General features: G+C 42.0%; 1 protein-coding gene and 1 long non-coding RNA gene across 6 annotated transcripts; both read right to left on the bottom strand.

The window, feature by feature from the left end:
- Positions 1-1,310: 1,310 nt before the first annotated feature.
- Positions 1,311-5,526, bottom strand: LOC146554884 (serine/threonine-protein kinase pim-2-like). 3 transcript variants are annotated; one of them, XR_014889311.1, is made up of 10 exons: positions 5,338-5,508; positions 5,057-5,236; positions 4,622-4,810; positions 4,262-4,356; positions 4,129-4,176; positions 3,599-3,820; positions 3,337-3,517; positions 3,071-3,247; positions 2,544-2,981; positions 1,311-2,034 (listed from the first exon to the last, which is right to left on the bottom strand). XR_014889311.1 is itself a non-coding variant. In XM_085252743.1 (10 exons), the coding sequence occupies exons 1-9, from the start codon at positions 5,408-5,410 to the stop codon at positions 2,890-2,892; spliced, it is 1,257 nt and encodes a 418-aa protein (XP_085108869.1). In that variant the 5' UTR covers positions 5,411-5,526; the 3' UTR covers positions 1,311-2,743; positions 2,866-2,889. The 3 variants fall into 3 exon arrangements, 2 of the variants coding, with proteins under 2 accessions (XP_085108869.1, XP_085108868.1); XM_085252743.1 differs by having other exon boundaries at positions 1,311-2,743; positions 2,866-2,981; positions 5,338-5,526; XM_085252742.1 differs by having other exon boundaries at positions 1,311-2,981.
- A 10,519-nt stretch (positions 5,527-16,045) lies between these two features.
- Positions 16,046-19,713, bottom strand: LOC146554883 (uncharacterized). Of its 3 annotated transcripts, none has more exons than XR_014889299.1 (5): positions 19,677-19,713; positions 18,939-19,555; positions 18,418-18,570; positions 17,969-18,056; positions 16,046-17,388 (listed from the first exon to the last, which is right to left on the bottom strand). It is a non-coding gene; the product is annotated as an uncharacterized LOC146554883 (long non-coding RNA). The 3 variants fall into 3 exon arrangements; XR_014889300.1 differs by having other exon boundaries at positions 18,939-19,002; positions 19,423-19,706; XR_014889298.1 differs by having other exon boundaries at positions 18,939-19,706.
- Between the last annotated feature and the right edge of the window lie 1,241 nt (positions 19,714-20,954).

Here is a 20,954-nt window from a genome sequence, read left to right as displayed (position 1 = left end):
CACACGCACTCACATAACGCTCAGCGATTCTCTGCGCGATCAACCTCTCACATGTTTAAGCTGCAGGAGATTTCACTTGTCATGTTTGCATAGTAAGCTAACGATTGATAAGACGATGTCAGAGGAATTGGTGCGCAAATTATCATCACTCACCAATCAGTGCTGTCGCTCTCTATACACAGTTCGTGCGATTGCAAAGTGAAAGCAAAAAACAAGCGCAAATTCAAACGCGATTTCAATATGTCACATATTGACAGTATATAAGTATTGTCTTGAGCACTGTTAGTGCCAACATATATAAATGGCAAAATAAAATAAAAATACTTCATGAATATCTCATAATTGTATATATTTGTGCATTTGAGCTGAGCATTGAGCGGGGACTTTTCACTATCGATCGATTATGATCAATGACAGTGAACCTGAGCACCTCCCCTACCTTTGGTGTGCGCTCACGCAGCTTGTAGAAAAAGTTTAGTGTGGAAGAAGTGGAGAAGGTGGAGCTGAAAAGCTGACATAAAACAATTAAAACTAAAAATGGGTGCAGCAAAATGTGTCGATTTAACCGCCATGTTAGCTGTCAGTGCTGCTGCACCAGCAGCAAGCGGTAACAACTAGTGACAACCAGTGAGAACCAGCAACAACCGGTAACCAAGCCTCACAGTCAAATATTGTTTGAAACAGATACTTGGATTTCAAATAATTTAGAACTGATACTACCATTTATGTGATGCTCCTCTTCTATCCAAATCACCTGAAAGGCAACAAAAAAGATTCTCTATCCCTGGTGATTGCTGCAACCAGCAGCACAGCAGTGAAAAAAAAAGCAGTGATCATTTGTATGTAAACAACACATGAGTTATTGGATGTGATCGCTACAGGTTATCACATCCAATATGGCAACAGCTCTTGAGCAATGTGTGCATGACATGACAAAGGTTAATAAGAGGCCTAACATTGTAGAGGGAAGCCAAAGTGTTTGAGGAGAACTCGGAAAGACACAGGCCATCACCATGGACTCAACCAAAAAGGATGAATGCATGTTGTGTGCATGCTGCATACCTATGTGTTCAAAGTAAAACGTGTGTACTGAACAGAGCATTTGCCATCCAGAAGCATTTATTGTATTTGTAATCATGCTTTTGTATCATATTTTATGAAGAAGACTAGTCAGTTGGCAATATGGCGCCACCTGTTGTCATCTTCTCTCTGCTCTGATTCCCAAATGTGGTCAAACATTAATATAGTATATACAACAGTAATGAAAAAATCACACAAAATATGACTCTTTTTTTTTTTTTTTAATAGTTGTTAACTTAAAATGGCACCAAATAGTACCCCCAAAGCAAACCTTTCGGTATGCCAACATTTCTTCAGCTACTTTCAGGGCAGGGTCGGATGATGATGAGCTACAATAAAATGCATCATGGCCTCAATTCAATTCAAGGGTCGCGGGGGGCGCTGGAGCCTATCCCAGCTGTCATAGGGCGAGAGGCAGGGTACACCCTGGACAGGTCGCCAGTCTGTCGCAGGGCCAACACACAGGGACAGACAACCATTCACACTCACGTTCACACCTAATGGCAATTTGGATTATCCAATTAACCTATCCCCACAAGCTGCATGTCTTTGGACGGTGGGAGGAAGCCGGAGTACCCGGAGGGAACCCACGCAAACACGGGGAGAACATGCAAACTCCACACAGAAAGACCCCGGCCTGATGTTGGAATTGAACTCAGGACCTTCTTGCTGTGCGGCAACAGTGCTAACCACCGTGCCACCGTGCTGCCCAATTCAATTCAATTGTATTTATATAGCGCCAAATCACAACAAAAGTCGCCTCAAGGCGCTTCATAGATACAGAGAAAAACCCAACAATCATATGACCCCCTTTGAGCAAGCACTTTGGCGACAGTGGGAAGGAAAAACTCCCTTTTTAACAGGAAGAAACCTCCGGCAGAACCAGGCTCAGGGAGGGGCGGCCATCTGCTGCGACCGGTTGGGGTGAGAGAAGGAAGACAGGATAAAGACATGCTGTGGAAGAGAGACAGAGGTTAATAACAGATATACACTACATTTTCATCAATGACATTTTTCATAAAGCAAGCCTACAAAAGCCTATATGTCATGGTCCTGGGTCATTTTGACCCAGTGTTCTTAGTTTTCCTGTAGTTTTGTATTTTGTTCCTTATGTCCATTGGATTGGTTGGTTTGGTATTTGGATTCCCCCTGTGTCCATGTTTTTATTGTGGTGTTTGTTCTGGTACCGTGTTCCCATCCTTTGTGTTCTGTGTTCTCCTCATCCCCCCATATTCATCCTTCTTCTCTGCCTCTCTCTCTCTGTGCTCATCTCTGTGTACTGTGTTGTGTTTAAGGTCCACATCTTGGTGTCAGTATTTTCAGTTTCGTGTCCTCCCTGCTCGCTAATTGTCTTCAGCTGTGTTCCCCGTGTGTTCCCACTTCTCTCATTACCTTCTGTGTATTTATGTCAGAGTGTCCCTTTGTTCTGTGTTGCGTCGTCCCTCTAGGTTGTGTGCATTTACCGTGTCTTCCCAGCGCCTCAGCTTTAGTTGCTCCCAGGTTAGTTATTGTATGGCTTCTTACGTTCCTGTTAATAAAGACCTGCCTTTGAGGTCATCACCGTGTGTCTAGAGCTGTGCATTTGGGTCCTCTCTTGCCTTCACACAGCCGCCGCTTGACACTATATTTAGATGAAGGTCAGATGGAGGTCTCAGACTGCTTGCTGCTGGATTGGAAAAGAAAACACCAAAAAAGAGCCACGTGACAGCAACTGCAACATTGCTACTAAATTTGAAAAGTGACTTGTTGATGACTTGTGATGTGTTGGAGCTTTTGCTCCATAACCTTTTAGTTCATGGTGCGCAGAAATCATTTGAGCCACATGTGATTCCGAAGATCCTCCAGGGTGAAGCGGTCCTTGTAGTGCTTCCTCAGACACCCCGTCAAAAAATCCCTGCATTCTTTACAGAAATGAAATACTCTTGTTAAAGTTATCCACAAAGTTATTTCACCTTTCTTATATCAACAGCCCTTTTGGCAGAAATCTTACTGTTTGAAATGTCAGCTAAAATCGGTGGGTTTTGGTTGATGATCTTGTAGTCGCAGTCAAATGGTAACTTGTTGTGTAACAGCTGGTACATCACAACACCCAGCTGCCAGGCTGTAGTATATTCTGCAGAGCAGAAGCCGTACATGAACCACTCTGGACTATAGTAGATCCTGGTTCCTAAAACACAAAGATAAGAAGAATTAATGGGGAGGGAACATGATGTGGAGACAGTTCATGACAGCACAACGCTGTGGCTGAAAACATACCTGCGTTCCTCCTGAACCTTTGTCCCGGAGTAAACGTGACTCCACAGCCAAAATCGATGTATCGCACTCGGGGTTCCTCCGAAGATGTTTCAATTAGAATGTTGTGTGGTTTAATATCTCGGTGGAAAACCCCCTTGTTATCCATCGTAATGGCTGCGTCAACTAGTTGCTTCATTATGACCTAAAAGAAAGGAAGCCATATTTGGAGCACAGGACATTCTCTATGAAAAACTGCTGTAAGCTCCAAATGCTCGTCACTTACCTTAACATGTGTTTCTGACAGAGGTTTATCTGTAGTTTTGAGGTAATTGTCTAAGTCCATGCAATTTTCTGGTTTCTCAAAAACCATAATAAGCTCATCTTCCAGATCAAACCAGTCAAGTAGAAGTGGGGTTATACTGCTTTCCGTATCATGTGGTCCAGCCCCAACTTGTATCAGTAGCGCCACCTCCAGGGGAACATCAGTACTTTTCCCATTCCAATCCTTCAGAAGGAAAGTTACTTCAGGTCAGTATTCAGAATTTCAACAAAAGTAGCTATCAGCGTACAGACAGTTTTGAAATAGTCACAAAATGACCTGATCTTTAAAAAGCATTCTTTCCACTGAAACATGTCAGTTTAAACAATAAGGTGACCCACTGTTCATAGAATTCGACCATATTTCCTGACGATTTCACACACAACTGTGAGACCAGTCTGGTTCATGCACGGAGGAAATACGTGCCTTATGCTTGATGCCTGAGAAGGCCTGAAATAATATAAATACCTGCTGGAATAAGAAAAGACGCTTACCATTGTTGTGCGCGCAAGTCTGCGCTGTTGAACATGTTTGATTGCCACCTGCATTAAAGACATTTTCTGGGTTAGAGAAGTACAAACAGGAATAAACTGAAGATCTGTGAAATGCAAATGTAAGAAGCCATACTGGAAAACTGTCTTTTATGCGTATTCCAGAAAACACGGTGGCAAAGCCTCCATGACCCAGCACCTCCAGCTCTTGATATTTTTCCAGGAAGTCTTCTGCAGACACACAGGAAAAACATACAGGTTATGACTTGTTACACAGAAAACAGCTGGCACAGTCCTATAGAGCTTTGTTATAACATTTCTATTAATTGGTAAATAGCAGCTACATTTTAGCAGATTAGTAGGTAGGTAACGTCACTACTGCCCAGAGTGTCTCTTATTGTCGATTGGTCCCACAGGAATCAAACCCAATCTCAAACCCCAGGACAAATTCTAAAGGATCTTGTGATCCAGCTCAGAAATATTGCCATTATCTTACCTTTTCTGTCAGTGCCGGATATCCTCGGTGAGTCACATGTTTCAGAGGGTTCCTGGGTGGGACTCTCCTCTGGGCTCGTTGTCCTGCTTTTTTTGCTGGATGGTCCCTCAGATTCGTCACTAGTGCTCTTCCGTTTGTTGCTCCTCTTAATTATACTAGAGTCGCTTGAAGGCACTATGAGAAGGCCAACTAAAATGGAAAAAGTAGTTTGACTTTAAGCATTTTCAGTCCAACTCTGTGTGTCAACTGCTTTCTACTGACTTTCTAAGGTCTGGCAATCGTGCATTAAAGCAATAACTGCACACTGAAAATCAACACAAAGAAGGCTAAATGAACCAACTACAAAGTTAAAGACCGTTAAGTACACAGTTAAAGTCACAAAATAAACTACATAGCCAAGATAATGTCACAGCTAAAACAGGTCTTATCACTTACATTTCAAACTGGATTCCCCAGAAACAAAGTGGCTGGGACCCGGTTTTGGACCTCCACTGCTTTTGCTTTTTTTGGGGGATTTGTCCAGTCTTTCAGGTAAGTCCCTTCTCTTTCTTCCCTCTATTCTTCCATCTGGAGTCATCTTCACCAGTGTGGAGATGCAAGGCTCTGTTTGGTGTCCTGAAATCAACAAAAGATGATTTTGTTTAAGTCAAATTCAGTTGCCTCAAATAAAAACCCAGAAGCATGCATAATTACCATATGAATCCCATTTGACTTACCTAGAGGGTTATTCAGATCCACAGGACGTGGTGCAGTATAAGTTGGCCAAGACTTTGACATTGTGTGATTCATTTAGGTTAATTTAGTTTCAGGATTTCACTCTTCACTCTGCAAAGATGCAATGAGCTGTGTGTGAGAACTATGATCTTTAGTGTCTTATAACAACGAGGTGATGACATCACAAGATTTTGGAATTCTTGGTTTCCATAGCTACAGAACATCAGCCTGGGCTAGGCAGTAGTTTCTGGTGAAGGCAAAGTTCTGTAAAGATTTATTTAGGGGTGCAATATTGCAAAAACTGTAGCGCAGCTGCATAAATGCATGTTTATAGAGGGCTGCTTCAAGGTGGGAACTGTGCTTCTACAACAAAGGCCATAAAACTAGTTAGGAACAAGCAATGGATATTATAGATAATATTGTTGTTAGAATGCCTGGGTCGTTGACCCTGGGGTTTTGAGTTTATTATATTATTTATACTTTCTAGTCTTTGGTTTCTTTGAGTTCTGTCTTATAGTTTATGTCTCTGTCTTCTCTAGCTGCTCTGTCTCCCCTGTCAGCTGTATCCCCTTGTCTAGTTCGCGTCTCTGTGTGTCCTTAGTGGCTATATCCCCGTCTCCAGTCAGTGTCTGTGTCTGCCCTGGTCCCACGTCTCTGTTCCCTCTGTTGCAGTGCGTGCGAGTCTGTGTCTTTGTTCAGTCTGTTTTATGTGTTTCCTGTTTTACTTTGAAAGTCCATGTCTGATGTTAATGTGTCTGATTTGCCCCAGCTGTGTTTCCCTCCTGTTACCCATTCCCTGATTGCTCCCTCTGTGTATTTAAGCCCTGTGTTTCTCTGTGTCCGTGTCGCGATCTACCGTTTAGTTTGCTGTGTGTTTTGCCCATCCACCGGTGTTAGTTTATTTTGACTTTTTTTCCAGTTATGTTATGTTTGCGTTCAGCATTAAAGCTGTTTTGGTTTAAGTTCTGTCTCCGGAGTCTGCACCTTGGGTCCTATTCCTGTCTGCACACAGCCGTCACCTAACAATTGTAGCTATTATACCAACAAGAAGGACTCTCTTTGGGCAGCATTTACTTGTAAGGCAGTAGTGAATGGATAGCTTTGCAGGCTAAAAGCTAACAGCACAGGTTAAGTGTTAAGTGACTGCATAAATACAGTGGATAAATACAATTTTAAAACATATATATTTATTTTCTAAAAAGTGCATTTTAATGCTTATAGTCATGGTTATATCAAGCTGACATTTTGCTGTAATAAATAAAGTCCTAAAGAGACAATGACTTACATCTAGCTTACCCAGTTGTTTATAGTTGACATTTTGGTAACACCTTTGATAATACATCAATACTTCAAAAATAATAAACCACCAGGTGCACCAGATAAATGCGCAATATTTTGAGATTTGATGTATAGGTATGCACAAACTCTTCAGATTCAGATTAATTTGTTGTCATTTAGTTATTACATCACATATGTATTGCTGAATGAGATAATGTAGACAGAGAAAAACACAAGAAAAAAGACGATGGTATTGTATGTATGAGAACACTAAAATAAATTTTTGAAAGACAGTATATACCGACATAAAATGTAGGCTGTGGATGCCAATTCAATTCAAACACTACAAATTTAGCATAGAAAACATTGGGCACATCTACCTCGTGCCAATTTACCTAATATAGATGGTATAACATATAAGACGCCACTGCACAGGGCTTGAGTTTATTGAACAAATGGTGAGAAATCTTGAAAAAAAATGTCAAACAGAAGTAAAGAGTACAGTGGTTAATGACATCATTATGATGCAGAGGAAATGTCTATCAGTTGAGTCACGACTGTCCCTGCAACCAGCCAGCTCCACAGAACTGCAGATTACTTCAGCTTGAGGTTTCCATTCAGCACTTGTGCTAGACTGCTTTATAGGATGATGGGTTAGAGCATCCAGCTCCCAGCAGTGTCCCTCCTGCTGTGATGGCAGTAATTAGATGGAAGGTCATCTTTGAAGGTCAGGGTGGTTACATGCAGGATGATAGTGAGAGTGTTGCCACACCAGGCAAGCCACAACAATATAAGGGTTTCTAGGAACAGACTGGGTTCTGTGGGAGCTGTACTAGTTTCCAGTCAGTCTTCATTATTCTCTAAACTAGCGTCTTCTTCTAGCTTCTTTTAGTTCTTCTTTCTCCTCCTCTTTGTGTGACTGACAACGTCTGTCTGCTTTTATGCGCACATCAGTCACTTCATAATGAGCTGGAACTGCACTGAGTGGGTGGGATGTGGAAACTGTCAGTCATTTCAAGCTACAAAACAATCTCTTTATTAAAATATGCAGATGTTCATTTCTAAACAATTTATGGTTTTCCACTCAATAATTTTGTTGCCAGGGGGCAAAAACTACAGTTAATATTCAAATGAAATCTGATTTCTACTCTTTTCGGCTTGTTTCTGTATATTGCCTTACTATTAAGATGGGCTAGATTGTGCCTTAGAGAGACTCTGGATGAATTTAGGAGAGACAATTCCAACAAGTATAATGAAAGCACTATTTATTTTCTTTCAAATCTATACTGAGCTGTCACTGTCTCTCTGTATCTGCCAGTGATTATAAGAGTTTTTGTTGGGAAAACTGGATAATATTCTAATTGCAGCTGAACTAACATACGGTAATTTTACTGCAGAAAACATGTGCCATGATTCTCTACTCAGAGAATATTTCTGTCAGAATATCCTTAGAAAAAATCACAAACCAACAACAAAAAAAGTATAAAGGTCAGAAGTGCAGCTCCAACCTTCTGATTAATATAACGTTCCTTGAACAAACCCAGAGCTTATCCAGTTTTTATTTTTGTATTTGCCAGAGTTTTTGCAATTTTTTAAAGCAATTCATTGATGAAAAATGTACTGTGCATGCAATTCTTTATGTTTTTTTTTTTAAAGGGGAAAAATCATACTGATGATGTGCAGGTCTCAAAAAATGTATCAAACTTAATGCACTTGGCATTACAGGGCTATACACAGTTAGCTTTAGTGTAGCGCAGTTCTCCTCAGTACCATCCTAATTGATGATGAAGAATAACAACCAACTCAAGTCCAGGTGGGTCAGATGAGAACAGCCGATAAAATTTTGCATTTACATTTTTAATATTGTTTTCTGTCACTTTGGTTAGGTTTGGGTGTCCAAACTAATTGGTTAGCTTTAGTAAAAGATCCTAGTTAAGTTAAAATACAAAATTTCACAGTGTTTTCCCATCTGAAACAAGCTTCTCCAGCATTTAATTTGGTTAACATAATTCCTCATGCCCTCTATCTGTATCAAGACAGTTCAATCAAACTAAATCAAATGATGTTAGAGGGATACCTCACGTGTTAAAATATGATACCAGCAGGTTGTGACTAGGTGTCAGTTTGTAGGAGAGGTTCGAGGATGGTGTTGAGTAATCTAACAAGCTAACATAATGATGCCTACTTTGTCCCAACCAGAATAAACACGAAGCACTTTGAGAGAACAAACCTCCAAAAAACAAAACTTGTACAGTTACATGTATGCAAACTGTATTTAGGCTCAAGCCTCAATTGTATTTAAATGGTTGTAATATGTAAATAATAAAATGGTGCCTTATTACTTAGTTGATCTCCACAACATGGTGCACCTTGTCCCTGTGTATGAGCCCTGCTGCTGTTCCACCTCTGACACCTCAGATACTTCACACCTCCTCTACTCACCCTGCTCACTCCTCCCCACCCCCAACAACAGCATCCAATACACACTCAACACAAGGCTCCAGCCTGCCTCTCTCAACCACACAGGTTAGGAGGGAACTGAGGGGGAATTAAAGCCAAGAAGGCAGCGGGCCCAGATGGCATCAGCTCAAGGGTCGTCAGGTCCTGCGCGGACCAACTGTGTGGGGTGATGGAGCGCATCTTCAACCTGAGGCTGGGGAGAGTTCCACAGCTCTGGAAAACCTCCTGTGTTGTACCAGTGCCAAAGACTTCACACCCCAAGGACCTCAACAGCTACAGCCCAGATGACATCCCACCTGATGAAGACCCTGGAGCGGCTGGTCCTGGCTCAGCTTCGGCGCATGGTGAGGACAGTGACGTCATCAGCAAGAGACCAGTGACCAGCATCGCGGAGCATGACGTCCGAGCGGCACTGAGGAGAGTGAACACAAGGAAAGCGGCGGGGCCAGACGGCATCACCGGCCGTCTGCTGCGCTGCTGTGCTGACCAGCTGGCAGGTGTGTTCACTTACATCTTCAACGAGTCCCTGGCGAAGTCTGTGGTCCCCACATGCTTCAAAAGATCCACCATCATCCCTGTGCCCAAGAACAGCAAACCCTCATCCCTGAACGATTACCGGCCAGTTGCACTGACTTCGGTAGTAATGAAGGTGTTTGAGAGGCTGCTGAAGAACATCATCTCCTCCTCCATCCCAGACACCACAGATCCGCTGCAGTTCGCCTACAGATCCAACAGATCCACAGAGAATGCCATCGCCCACGTCCTACACACCACTCTCAGCCACGTGGACAAGAAACAGGGTAACTATGTGCGAATGCTGATTGTTGATTACAGTTCAGCGTTTAACACAATAGTGCCCTGCAGACTGTTCACAAAGCTGAGGGATCTGGGACTTAACAGCCGTCTGTGTGCATGGGTGTTGGACTTCCTCACTGGCAGAACTCAGGTGGTGAGGGTGGGCAGGTGCTTCTCCAACAGCATCACCATCAACACAGGAGCACCTCAGGGATGTGTCCTCTCGCCACTGCTCTACTCCCTCTACACTTCAGACTGTGTGGCCACCCATGGCTCCAACACCATTGTGAAGTTTGCTGACGACACAGTGGTGTTGGGTGCCATCTCCAACAACGATGAGGCGGCCTACATGGATGAAGTGAAGAATCTGGCATCGTGGTGCCAGGACAACCACCTCCAGCTGAACGTCAGCAAGACCAAGGAGCTGGTGGTGGACTTCAGAAGGGGTCAGCACAGAGACTACAAGCCCATTATCATCAATGGAGCTCCAGTGGAGAGGGTGCAGTCCTTCAAGTATCTTGGTGTCCACATCTCCTCAGACCTGACATGGGCTGCCCACATTCAGGTCCAGACCAAAAAGGCTAGGCAGCGCCTGTATCACCTACGACAACTGAGGAAGTTCAGGGTCTCTCCAAAGATCCTCAGGATTTTCTATACAGGGGCTGTGGAGAGCATCCTCACACAGAACATGACATCGTGGTTTGGGAACAGCTGTGTGAAGGACCAAAAAGCTCTCCAGAGAGTGATCCGTACAGCAGAACACTGCTGCAGGATTGCTCTCCCCCCGCTTCAGGACACCTACACCAGGAGATGCCGGACTAGAGCAGCGCAGATACTGAAGGACCCGTCCCATCCTGGCAACAAACTGTTCCAACTTCTGCAATCTGGTAGAAGGTTCCGCATCATCCGGGCAAGGACAGAGAGACTCAAGAGGAGCTTCTATCCCCAAGCCATCCGTGCCCTAAACACACACACCCGCCCTCTCACATCATCTATAATTGACTGAGACAGGACTCTTCCAGACACTAAACCAAGGCACAATGTACATTTCAATTCCTTTAATTTTAAATATGTTTATATTGTCTATCCTGTAAAATAGTCAGATGTCTATTCATATTAATGTACAGAATTCACCTGCTTGCTGCTACTACTGCACATTCACCCAGTGTATATACTATATGTGTATATATATATATATATATATATATATATATATATATATATATATATATATATATATATATATATATATATATATATGAGAGGGAAGGTAGTCAGAACTGAGGGGATTGAACTACCAGAAGGCAACATTGCAGACATAGAGGACAGTTACAAGTACCTGGGGATCCCGCAGGCAAATGGGAACCATGAAGAGGCCGCTAGAAAGGCTGCAACCACCAAGTACCTGCAGAGGGTCAGGCAAGTCCTGAGGAGTCAGCTGAATGGTAAGAACAAGATCCGGGCCATCAACACGTACGCCCTGCCCGTGATCAGGTACCCTGCTGGGGTAATAGGCTGGCCAAAGGAGGAGATAGAAGCCACTGACATAAAGACAAGAAAGCTCCTTACCATGCATGGAGGGTTTCACCCCAAGTCCAGCACCCTGAGGCTGTACGCTAAGCGGAAGGAAGGGGGCCGGGGACTGGTGAGTGTCAGCACCACAGTCCAGGATGAGACAACGAACATCCAAGAATACATTGGGAAGATGGCCCCAACTGACCGAGTGCTCAGTGAATACCTCAGGCAGCAGAAACCCAAGAAAGAGGAGGGAGACGAGGAACCATCATGGAAGGACAGGCCCCTGCACGGTATGTACCACCGGCAGATAGAGGAGGTGGCTGATATCCAGAAATCCTACCAGTGGCTGGACAAAGCTGGACTGAAAGACAGCACAGAGGCACTAATCATGGCAGCACAAGAACAAGCTCTGAGCACAAGATCCATAGAGGCTGGGGTCTATCACACCAGGCAAAACCCCAGGTGCAGGCTGTGTAAAGATGCCCCAGAGACAATCTAGCACATAACAGCAGGGTGCAAGATGCTAGCAGGCAAGGCATACATGGAGCGCCATAACCAAGTGGCCGGCATAGTGTACAGGAACATCTGTGCCGAGTATAACCTGGAAGTCCCGAGGTCAAAATGGGAGATGCCCCCAAGGGTGGTGGAGAATGACCGAGCTAAGATCCTGTGGGACTTCCAGATACAGACGGACAAAATGGTGGTGGCTAACCAACCGGACATAGTGGTGGTAGACAAACAGAAGAAGACGGCCGTAGTGATCGATGTAGCGGTTCCGAATGACAGCAATATCAGGAAGAAGGAACATGAGAAGCTGGAGAAATACCAAGGGCTCAGAGAAGAGCTCGAGAGGATGTGGAGGGTGAAGGTAACGGTGGTCCCCGTGGTAATCGGAGCACTAGGTGCGGTGACTCCCAAGCTAGGCGAGTGGCTCCAGCAGATCCCGGGAATAACATCGGAGATCTCTGTCCAGAAGAGCGCAGTCCTGGGAACAGCTAAGATACTGCGCAGGACCCTCAAGCTCCCAGGCCTCTGGTAGAGGACCCGAGCTGGAAGGATAGACCGCCCGCAGGGGCGTGCTGGGTGTTTTTATATATATATATATATAATGTTCTTCCTCTACACCCCCCCCCCCCCCCCAATTTTTGAACATGTCGAGGAGCGTGTCAGGCTACATTTCACTGTGTGTTATACTTGTATAACTATGCATGTGACAAATAAAGAACCTTGAACCTTGAACCTTGAACCTCATCACTGGACCCACTTCAGTTTGCCTACCAACCTGGCATTGGAGCGGATGATGCCGTCATTCACCTCCTGCATCGTTCCCTCTCTCACCTGGAGACCGCTGGGAGCACTGTGAGAATCATGTTCTTTGATTTCTCCAGTGCCTTCAACACCATTCTTCCCACAGTCCTGAAGGACAAGCTGGAGAACTCTGGAGTGGACCATCACCTCACTACCTGGATTCTGGACTACCTCACCGACCGACCACAGTATGTGAGAACTCAGGGCTGTGTGTCGGACAGGGTCGTCTGCAGTACGGGGGCCCCACAGGGAACGGTTCTGGCTCCGTTCCTCTTCACCATCTACACTGCAGACTTCTCCCACAACTCCACCCAGTGCTTCCTGCAGAAGTTCTCTGATGACTCTGCAATAGTTGGCCTCATCACTGATGGGGACGACAAGGAGTACAGAGAACTGACCCAAGGCTTTGTGGACTGGTGCCAGCAGAATTACCTCCAGATCAACACCAGTAAAACCAAGGAGCTGGTGGTAGACTTCCGCAGGCACAAACATCCCCCACTGCAACCACTGAACATCCAAGGTATGGACATTGAGGCTGTAGACACCTACAGGTACCTTGGTGTTCATCTGAACAACAAACACCCTCTACAGGAAAGGGCAGAGCAGGCTGTACCTGCTGTGGAGACTCAGGTCGTTTGGAGTGGAGGGCCCACTCCTGAAGACCTTCTATGACTCTGTGGTGGCCTCTGCCATCTTTTACGGTGTGGTCTGCTGGGGCAGCAGCATCTCTACCGGGGACAGGATGAGACTGAACAGGCTGATCAGAAGGTCCAGCTCTGTTCTAGGATGCCCTCTGGACTCAGTGGAGGTGGTGAGTGACAGGAGAATGGTGGCTAAGCTGTCATCCCTGTTGGACAACATCTCCCACCCCATGCAGGAGACTCTGACAGCATTGAGCAGCTCCTTCGGTGGCAGCTGCGGCACCCACGGTGTGGGACGGAGAGATTTCACAGGTTTCCCCCATGGTGTCAGACTCCACAACAAAGACTTTTGCAGCTGATCAAACACACACAAACCCACACATGTGAAATAAGACTAAGTGCAATACTCTTTTCTGACAAAGTTGTATTTTTACTCAGTTGTATATAGTATTTGTATTCTATTTTTATCCTGTTGTATATTTTATTCTGTTTTATTCTACTGTATATAGTATTTTATTCTATTCTATTCTGTTCTGTACAGTTGTGTACAATATATTATTCATATTGTATTCTAATTTTTGCCTCATAACTTTTGCACTTTCCACTTTCTGCTGTGACAAAACAAATTTCCCACGTGTGGGACTAATAAAGGTTATCTTATCTTATCTGTCTAGCCCTAAATAAGACGTTTTATGAAATTTTGACTACGTGACACTGACGCAGAGGTCAAAGGTTCAAAGTAATGTGATATTTAGAATCCTCCATGTGTAATTTCCTATATGTCTATATGTTGAGCAATGTTTAAATAGCTCTATGTAGTATTAGTGTCACTGTGACCCTCAGATAAATCTGTTGATCTTGAAGATGACGTCAGATTTGACATTTTATTTTTATTCATAAGCATGAAAGTCCTTTTTACATGTGCAAAACTGACATTTCTGAACATAGGTACTTCATAATAAAATACTGTGGCCAGCGACTGTGGCTACTCTGCTCCTGCCTCACTGTTCTGTCTTCAACATTATATCCGTCCTCTGCACATATTCAAACCATTTCAATCTTGACTCTCTAACTTTGTCCCGAAAGCTTTCCCTCTGATGTTCTAATTTCCAATCTTAATGTTAATCTTAACATATTGAGCAATGCTATCTCCAGCTCAGCTTCCAGTCCTCTAATTTCTCAATAGACAAAAATGAGAAAATATAAGTATATTTGCAAGTTTACAGATGAAATACAGCTGTTGCATTTGGGCTAATACACAAAAATGGTGCTCCAGTCAAAATTTGCTGCACTGGTTCATGTCTCAAGAGGACTAGATAAAGAGCATGAATCACTGCAAAAAGAACCTAACATTAATTAATAAAAAATCCAGATCATGGTGTCAGCAACATTGTTTACTCCTAAAACACTTGCATTAGTTTACAACAGTGTGCAGAGGCAGTAGTATGTAACCAGAAGGAGGTTGCAGATGCAGTTGTTTGGGCCCAACCTCCAATAATTTGACAGACACTTAACCCTATATTAAAACACTTGGAGAGAAATGGTGAATACAAATGGAGCAGTTTTGCTCTGACTGCAATTCATTTGACTGAGTGCTCTAGAGAAGAAAGATCTGAGTGGCCAGCAGGTTGAGGCAAGATGAGGAGCTAATACTTGTTGACAGATTGGAGCATTTGCAGGTCATTTTCATTCAACCTCAAGGACAGGGCCACAGCTGTTTAGACTCTGTATTAAAATTCTGTGCTGCTCTGAGTGCTTACTGACACGATTATTCCACATAAAGAGGAAATGGCCTCATAAACTAACTTTATTTCAGGGTCCATAAAACCCACCGGCCTCTGGGACTGTCACTGATGAGCAGTGCAGTTAACTTAAGGAGCAGCCAGGTGCACCTTGAACTGTCTCGCCCGTCAGCAGCGCAGCTCCAGGCTCCTGGACGGGACGATAAATTTACTCAACACAGCCAAACCTTTTGGCTTTGCCGCCTCCCTTGTCCATCACCTGTCTTCTGTTGGCCCTTGTGCTGTTCTTTTATAAACTGCTAATGACAGTTGCATCAACATCCAGGACAGATCTAAACTCTGAACACGTAACTGAACATTCTTCACTGGATTGGTTTTTGGTAGTGCATTTACTCTGTTTTGCCATTTTGTTCTAGACTTTTAGATAGTAACAGGAATAAATGAGTCATAAAGCTCTGTGTTATTTGGAAGGTCTGTGGTGTCATCATCATTGAAATGAATGCCTAATTGTGTTAAAATGCCATTCTTGTTTTGACATGCTGCAACAAAATTAGTACCTGCTACAAAGCAGAAGGAAGCCTCCAAAAATTAATGTAAAAGCTAATTTCATGCTTGGAGATAGAATAATCTCAAATGCTGTCTTTTTTCAGCATGTTCAGTGGGATTTCACAGTTGGTTTGGTTGTTTGTTCGTTTATTTTCTGCTTTAGTAATCCTGATAGAGGATTACAGGATAACAGAAGAAAATAGGAATATTTGTCTCATTCCTGCACTGAAAAAAATATGTTGTTGGATTTACTTAATTCAATGGTGGACATTTGTTGCACACAGATGTTTTGCTTTGGCAGCAACTTAAACAATTGAGTTAAATTAACACAATTTATTCATGTTCAATAAACCTGTGCAATTTGTGTTGATAAAATGTGACTTAAACATGTTTTGATGAAGTAATTTGATCTCTTGGAATATTTTAATCCTTCACAATTTTCTCACTTTATCCCAACACCATTCAATAACTTTTACCCAATACTACTTGGTCACTTAAATACTACATGTTATCTTCAAATTACATTTTGCTATTATATTCTAGTATCAAATACACAATTTTCAAATGGAGGCCTTATAACAGATTATATTGTTCTCTTCCAAGATGGTTGCTGGCATCCACCAGTAACCTTTCAAAACAAAATGTCTAATTTCACTGCATTGACAGTAGGTAAAGAATTAAACTGACATTACTCCACTACTGAATCTATATAAACCAACAGTTAAATAATGTCAGTTCTTCCGTGTTCTCTGGAATCAATCACAGCAAAGAAATTAGACTCTTTCTTTTGAAAAATGTTGGGAAAGAACAATACAAAACATTCTATTTAAGGCCTCTAACGTCAAGATTCAGTTAAACAACAATTATAACTAAACAATTTGAGGTAATGTTAGTTTCCATTAACATTAAATTAGGTTACTGAATTGGCAAACACCTTCCTATTAACATTACCCATTTTACCCCAATAACTAAAGAAATTAGCACTTGCAGGTCAAAACCTTTATTCAAGAGATGCAAAAATAACATTGATACAGTGACTGTCAAAAATTACGGCACTGATCATACTGTGACATCTTGGTTCAAAACAGCAAGCTTAGAAATATTCAACGTTCCTTACTTCAACTGAATGAAACTGAAAATACCATTTCACACGGCCCATATGGGATATTTAGACTGTATAACTGTTCACGCTACATCTCTTCACTAGTAAAAGAAAGAAAAAATACAAAGAGAAATTTAAAAATGCTGCCAAACAGACAGAGAACTTGTACAGAGCAAAAGGAAAAACAAACAACAACAACAACAAAAAAACAGCTCGTCCTCATGGCAGTTGCAGTGTATATAAAAATTAACCCTGCGATCTGTTCCTGGAATTGAGCTTCAAAAATGCAGCAGAACAAGTGTGAGATTTAAATGTCTTCTCACCTAGAGCTGGTCACCTCACATGCATAACAGTGAGCTTCGTTGCAGGAGCAGTTTTGTCTTAGTTGTGAGCTTTTCTTGAGAGCTGAGTTGCTTCCAACTCCATTACCACCCTTTGAATCACCTCAAAAGTGTAGCAGAGTTGTGATGGGTAACTCATATTGAAGGAATAAAAAAGGTCCAAACAGCATGGCTACTGCAAAGGTCACGTTATCCAGATCTTGAAGAACTACTATACCCTCGATGATGATGCCAACGTCAGAAAAGTCATTGCCTGGTGCATCCTCTGGAGACAGATGTTCATTGTGGTTTTCTCAATCTGTGCAGTGGCCTCAGTCAAGTCCTGGTTAAAAACAAAACATTTCTTTAAGATTCCTTTTTAAACTCATCTCTTTTGAATCTACCAGTTCTAATGTTAGAGTAATTTAAACCAATGCAAGCAACATAGTAAATAGCTATAGCCAAAGAGTGGCCTGCCATGCTGCCATTCATGGTCTAACAGAGTTTCTAAGAGAGGGTGAAAAACATAATTTCAAATGCTTTACATTAGTTTTTCTTAGAAAGACACTGGCCCATCAGAAATCCAGGTTTTGTCACTCAGAAGATGTTAGAATTTAGACTTTCAGCCCCACAATTTGGTTAGCTGTTGGTCTTTTTTTTTTCAAACAAAAGCTAATGTAAATATTGGTGGGATTTTCCTTTGTTCACTAGAATGACAAATTTAAAGTTTTTTCACACTGATGTGACCCCTAATACAGGGGTGGGGCCTCAAGGGCCGGCGGCTGAGTTCACTACCAGGCCTCATGTGAACTTCAAATTATTAAAGAGGACTACTGGTCCTAACTGGTCCAATGAGGATCAAGTGGATAACTAAATGCATTTTTAAATGTTGCAAAGCCACAATCTACTCATAAAACACTCACCATGAACTCCTGCACCAAGATGTTGCAATTGTCTTTCACACAGATGCGGAGCACTTTGATGAGACTCCCTTTGAGCATTAATGTCATCCTAAAGTATTATAACAAAGAAAACAGAGATTTGTGAACTTTTCAGTAGCACAGAAGAAAATGATCCCAGACCAAAACTTAAACCAGTCAACATGCAACACCAGCATCTACAAAGCAATATCAAAAGTTCCTGTTTGACATCCACTTTATGGATATATAGTTTCCAGAACATTTATTTTTTTAAAAAGATCAATTTTTCTCAGTGGGCCAGTAAATGCATGACGAAAATTATGGCATCCTTTCGGTGGAATCAGTACTCACAGGTAATAGTTGACTGTTTCAATGGATGCAGCATAAAAATCTTTTACTGACCTAATGCAATACATATACACTTTGTAGTTAAAGAATTTTAAAGTTCTTACTGTCATCATGGCAGCTACATCCTTTAGCTTTGTGCCCTGTTCCCCCGATCACTTTGCAAACACTTTCAGCAGACTGTCAGAGAGAAACTCAGCTCCGTCAGAAACCTTGACTGTAAAGGCATGGTTGGGATGCACTGGAATGCTGCATTTCATCTGAAATGACATAAAATTATTTTGAAATAACAGCAGGCACTGTGCTTGGTTAATAATCAGTAATGTTTTGTTGAATAAAAACTGTGTTTCCAGATCTTATGGGATTAAAAAAATGTTTATTTCTGATTTGCAACCCAAGAACCCACAAGTTACAACCTCATTTTAGTTCAAGTGTGCATTAATGTGAGTCCAGTAATCACCTTTCTGGCAATACATACAGGTATAAGTTAAACCTATGGCAGATTTTGGATTTCTCAGTTGTATTAATAGGGTGGTCTATTTGAGTATGCATGCACCTAATAATTATAAAAAACCTATTATAATTAAGTTACAGAAACCTTAAGCGAAAATAGAATATACTTTCTTACCATAACACCTTGAACCCACAATCCATCAGCTGACTCCTGGTGAAATGCAGAATAGATGTGGTCTCTCAATGTGCATCAACAAAAACAAAAACAAAAACAAAAGGACAGCAGGTGAGGGCAGGAGGGGTAGGGATGTAAGCTAGCATAATGCCGCTGATGATATTAGCTAAAGCTGTTCGATGTCCAAAATCTCACTAACACCACGGTGCAGTAAATACACAATGTAACTGAAGAGTCAGTTGACAAATCTATTCACACAGAAAACCAAATTATGTTATGAGTGCCTTGTAATTAGGTTTAATGTGATATTATGGCTCTTGTGCCAAAGACAAATTCAAATGAAAAAGCGCCAATTCTTTGATAACAGATAAAACAGCAAATAAGCTAACGGCTCTTTTTTAGCATGTTACATGGCGGCACTTTAGACGTTTAACTACATTTGGCTGAAATATGGTAAATATTAATTCAAAAAATCAAGACATACCAAAAAACGTAGAGTTGGCTGCTCGACTTGACTGAGATGGATGCATTTTTTAAACCACGATCCAAAGCCCGCGAGATGAAATCACGCGTGGTTTCACGAGATTTAACGTTGCTATCTTATTGACTTACTTCACCTGAACATGATATAAACAATTTAATACACCCTTTCTGCATATCATGTAGTTTTTACACTATATAGTTACATTTATCTTTAAAACATGAGGCAATTGTGTTAAATACATGCAAGATGCTTACATAAATCCAAGAGATGGCCAGTCCCTTTTTTTCAGTGTGGGAAATTTACAGTGACTGTGAGAGGTTGAATGCACAGCAACATAATAAAAATCACAAGGGTCTTCCTGTTAAAAGATTTTTTCCCTTTCCACTGTTGCCAAGTGCTTACTCATAGGGGTTCATCTGATTGTGCAACTGTACTGAGGTAACTTTTGTGATAAATAAAACTGAATTGAACGAACTGAATTGTGACTTCCACGATTCTGTTCAGTTTTTTTGATACTTTGACTGATGTTATAATTCTATTAATGCTGTGTTTTGCCTGCTTATGAAGTGTTTTTCTAATTACTGGTGTTTTTTTGAAGTTGCAATTCGTTTGACCTCTCGGGTCACCGTGGAAATTAAGTTATAATAATGGTAGTAACAGTAGCTATAACAGTAGCAGCAACAATCATGTTAAAAGCAGTATTAATAATACCAGTAAGTAATATTACTAACATGCATGCACTTGTACTGGGGGAAATGAGGCCAAGAAGTGTTCCCTTGGAATAACTACAGTAAAATGTCTGTCATAGCTGCTACTTTGCTAAACGGACTGACTTAGATAAAAAAAACAAAACACTACATAAGTGCTTAAAGCCCTTTTTATTACAAGCTACATTCATACAGCACTTTATTCTATGCTTTTAAGAAATATGAAAACACTGTAGAAACCAGGGATCAAACAACCGAACTCCCGAGCTGCAGCCGCCCATTTTGTATTTTTCATTAAACTCCCCCCCCAAAAAATAACGACAGCTAATTGTTATAAGCCAGCGGCTTTAATCTTTTTAAATGTACCAGGACATTCCACACTCATAAAGACTAAAATCAAAGACCAGTATTGAGGCTGTGTACGAGGCTCTATATCCTAAGGAAAATCAGATTCTTCAATGTGTACAGCAAAATGTTGGAGATTTTGTAACAGTGCATTTTCCTGTGGTGTGCTGGGAGAGCACAAGGTGACAGCGACAGACTGGATGAACTGATTGGGAAGACTGGCTCTGTGATTTTCTACAAAATTGACTCTTTTGAAGCTGCGGTGGAGAAGAGGTCACCTGATAAGCCTGACCACCCTCTGCACCACTTGCTGGACAGGCAGACAGACTGATTCAGCTCAGCCGCCACAAGGTCGGGTACATGATATCTTTCATACTTCAGACAACAACACTATGTATTTATACACCAATCTCCATTTAATCATTAGCTGTTATTCATCTCTGGCTCTCTGTCTTGTCTTCCTCCACTCACCCCCCTACC

Source organism: Mchenga conophoros, linkage group LG17, assembly GCF_057382185.1.
Source record: "Mchenga conophoros isolate Kocher_MC1m ecotype Shallow Benthic linkage group LG17, M_conophoros_male_GT1.1, whole genome shotgun sequence".
In the NCBI taxonomy this organism is placed as follows: Eukaryota; Metazoa; Chordata; class Actinopteri; order Cichliformes; family Cichlidae; genus Mchenga; species Mchenga conophoros.
Note: the sequence above shows the minus strand (reverse complement) of the source record. Positions and strands in the feature narration are given on the sequence as shown.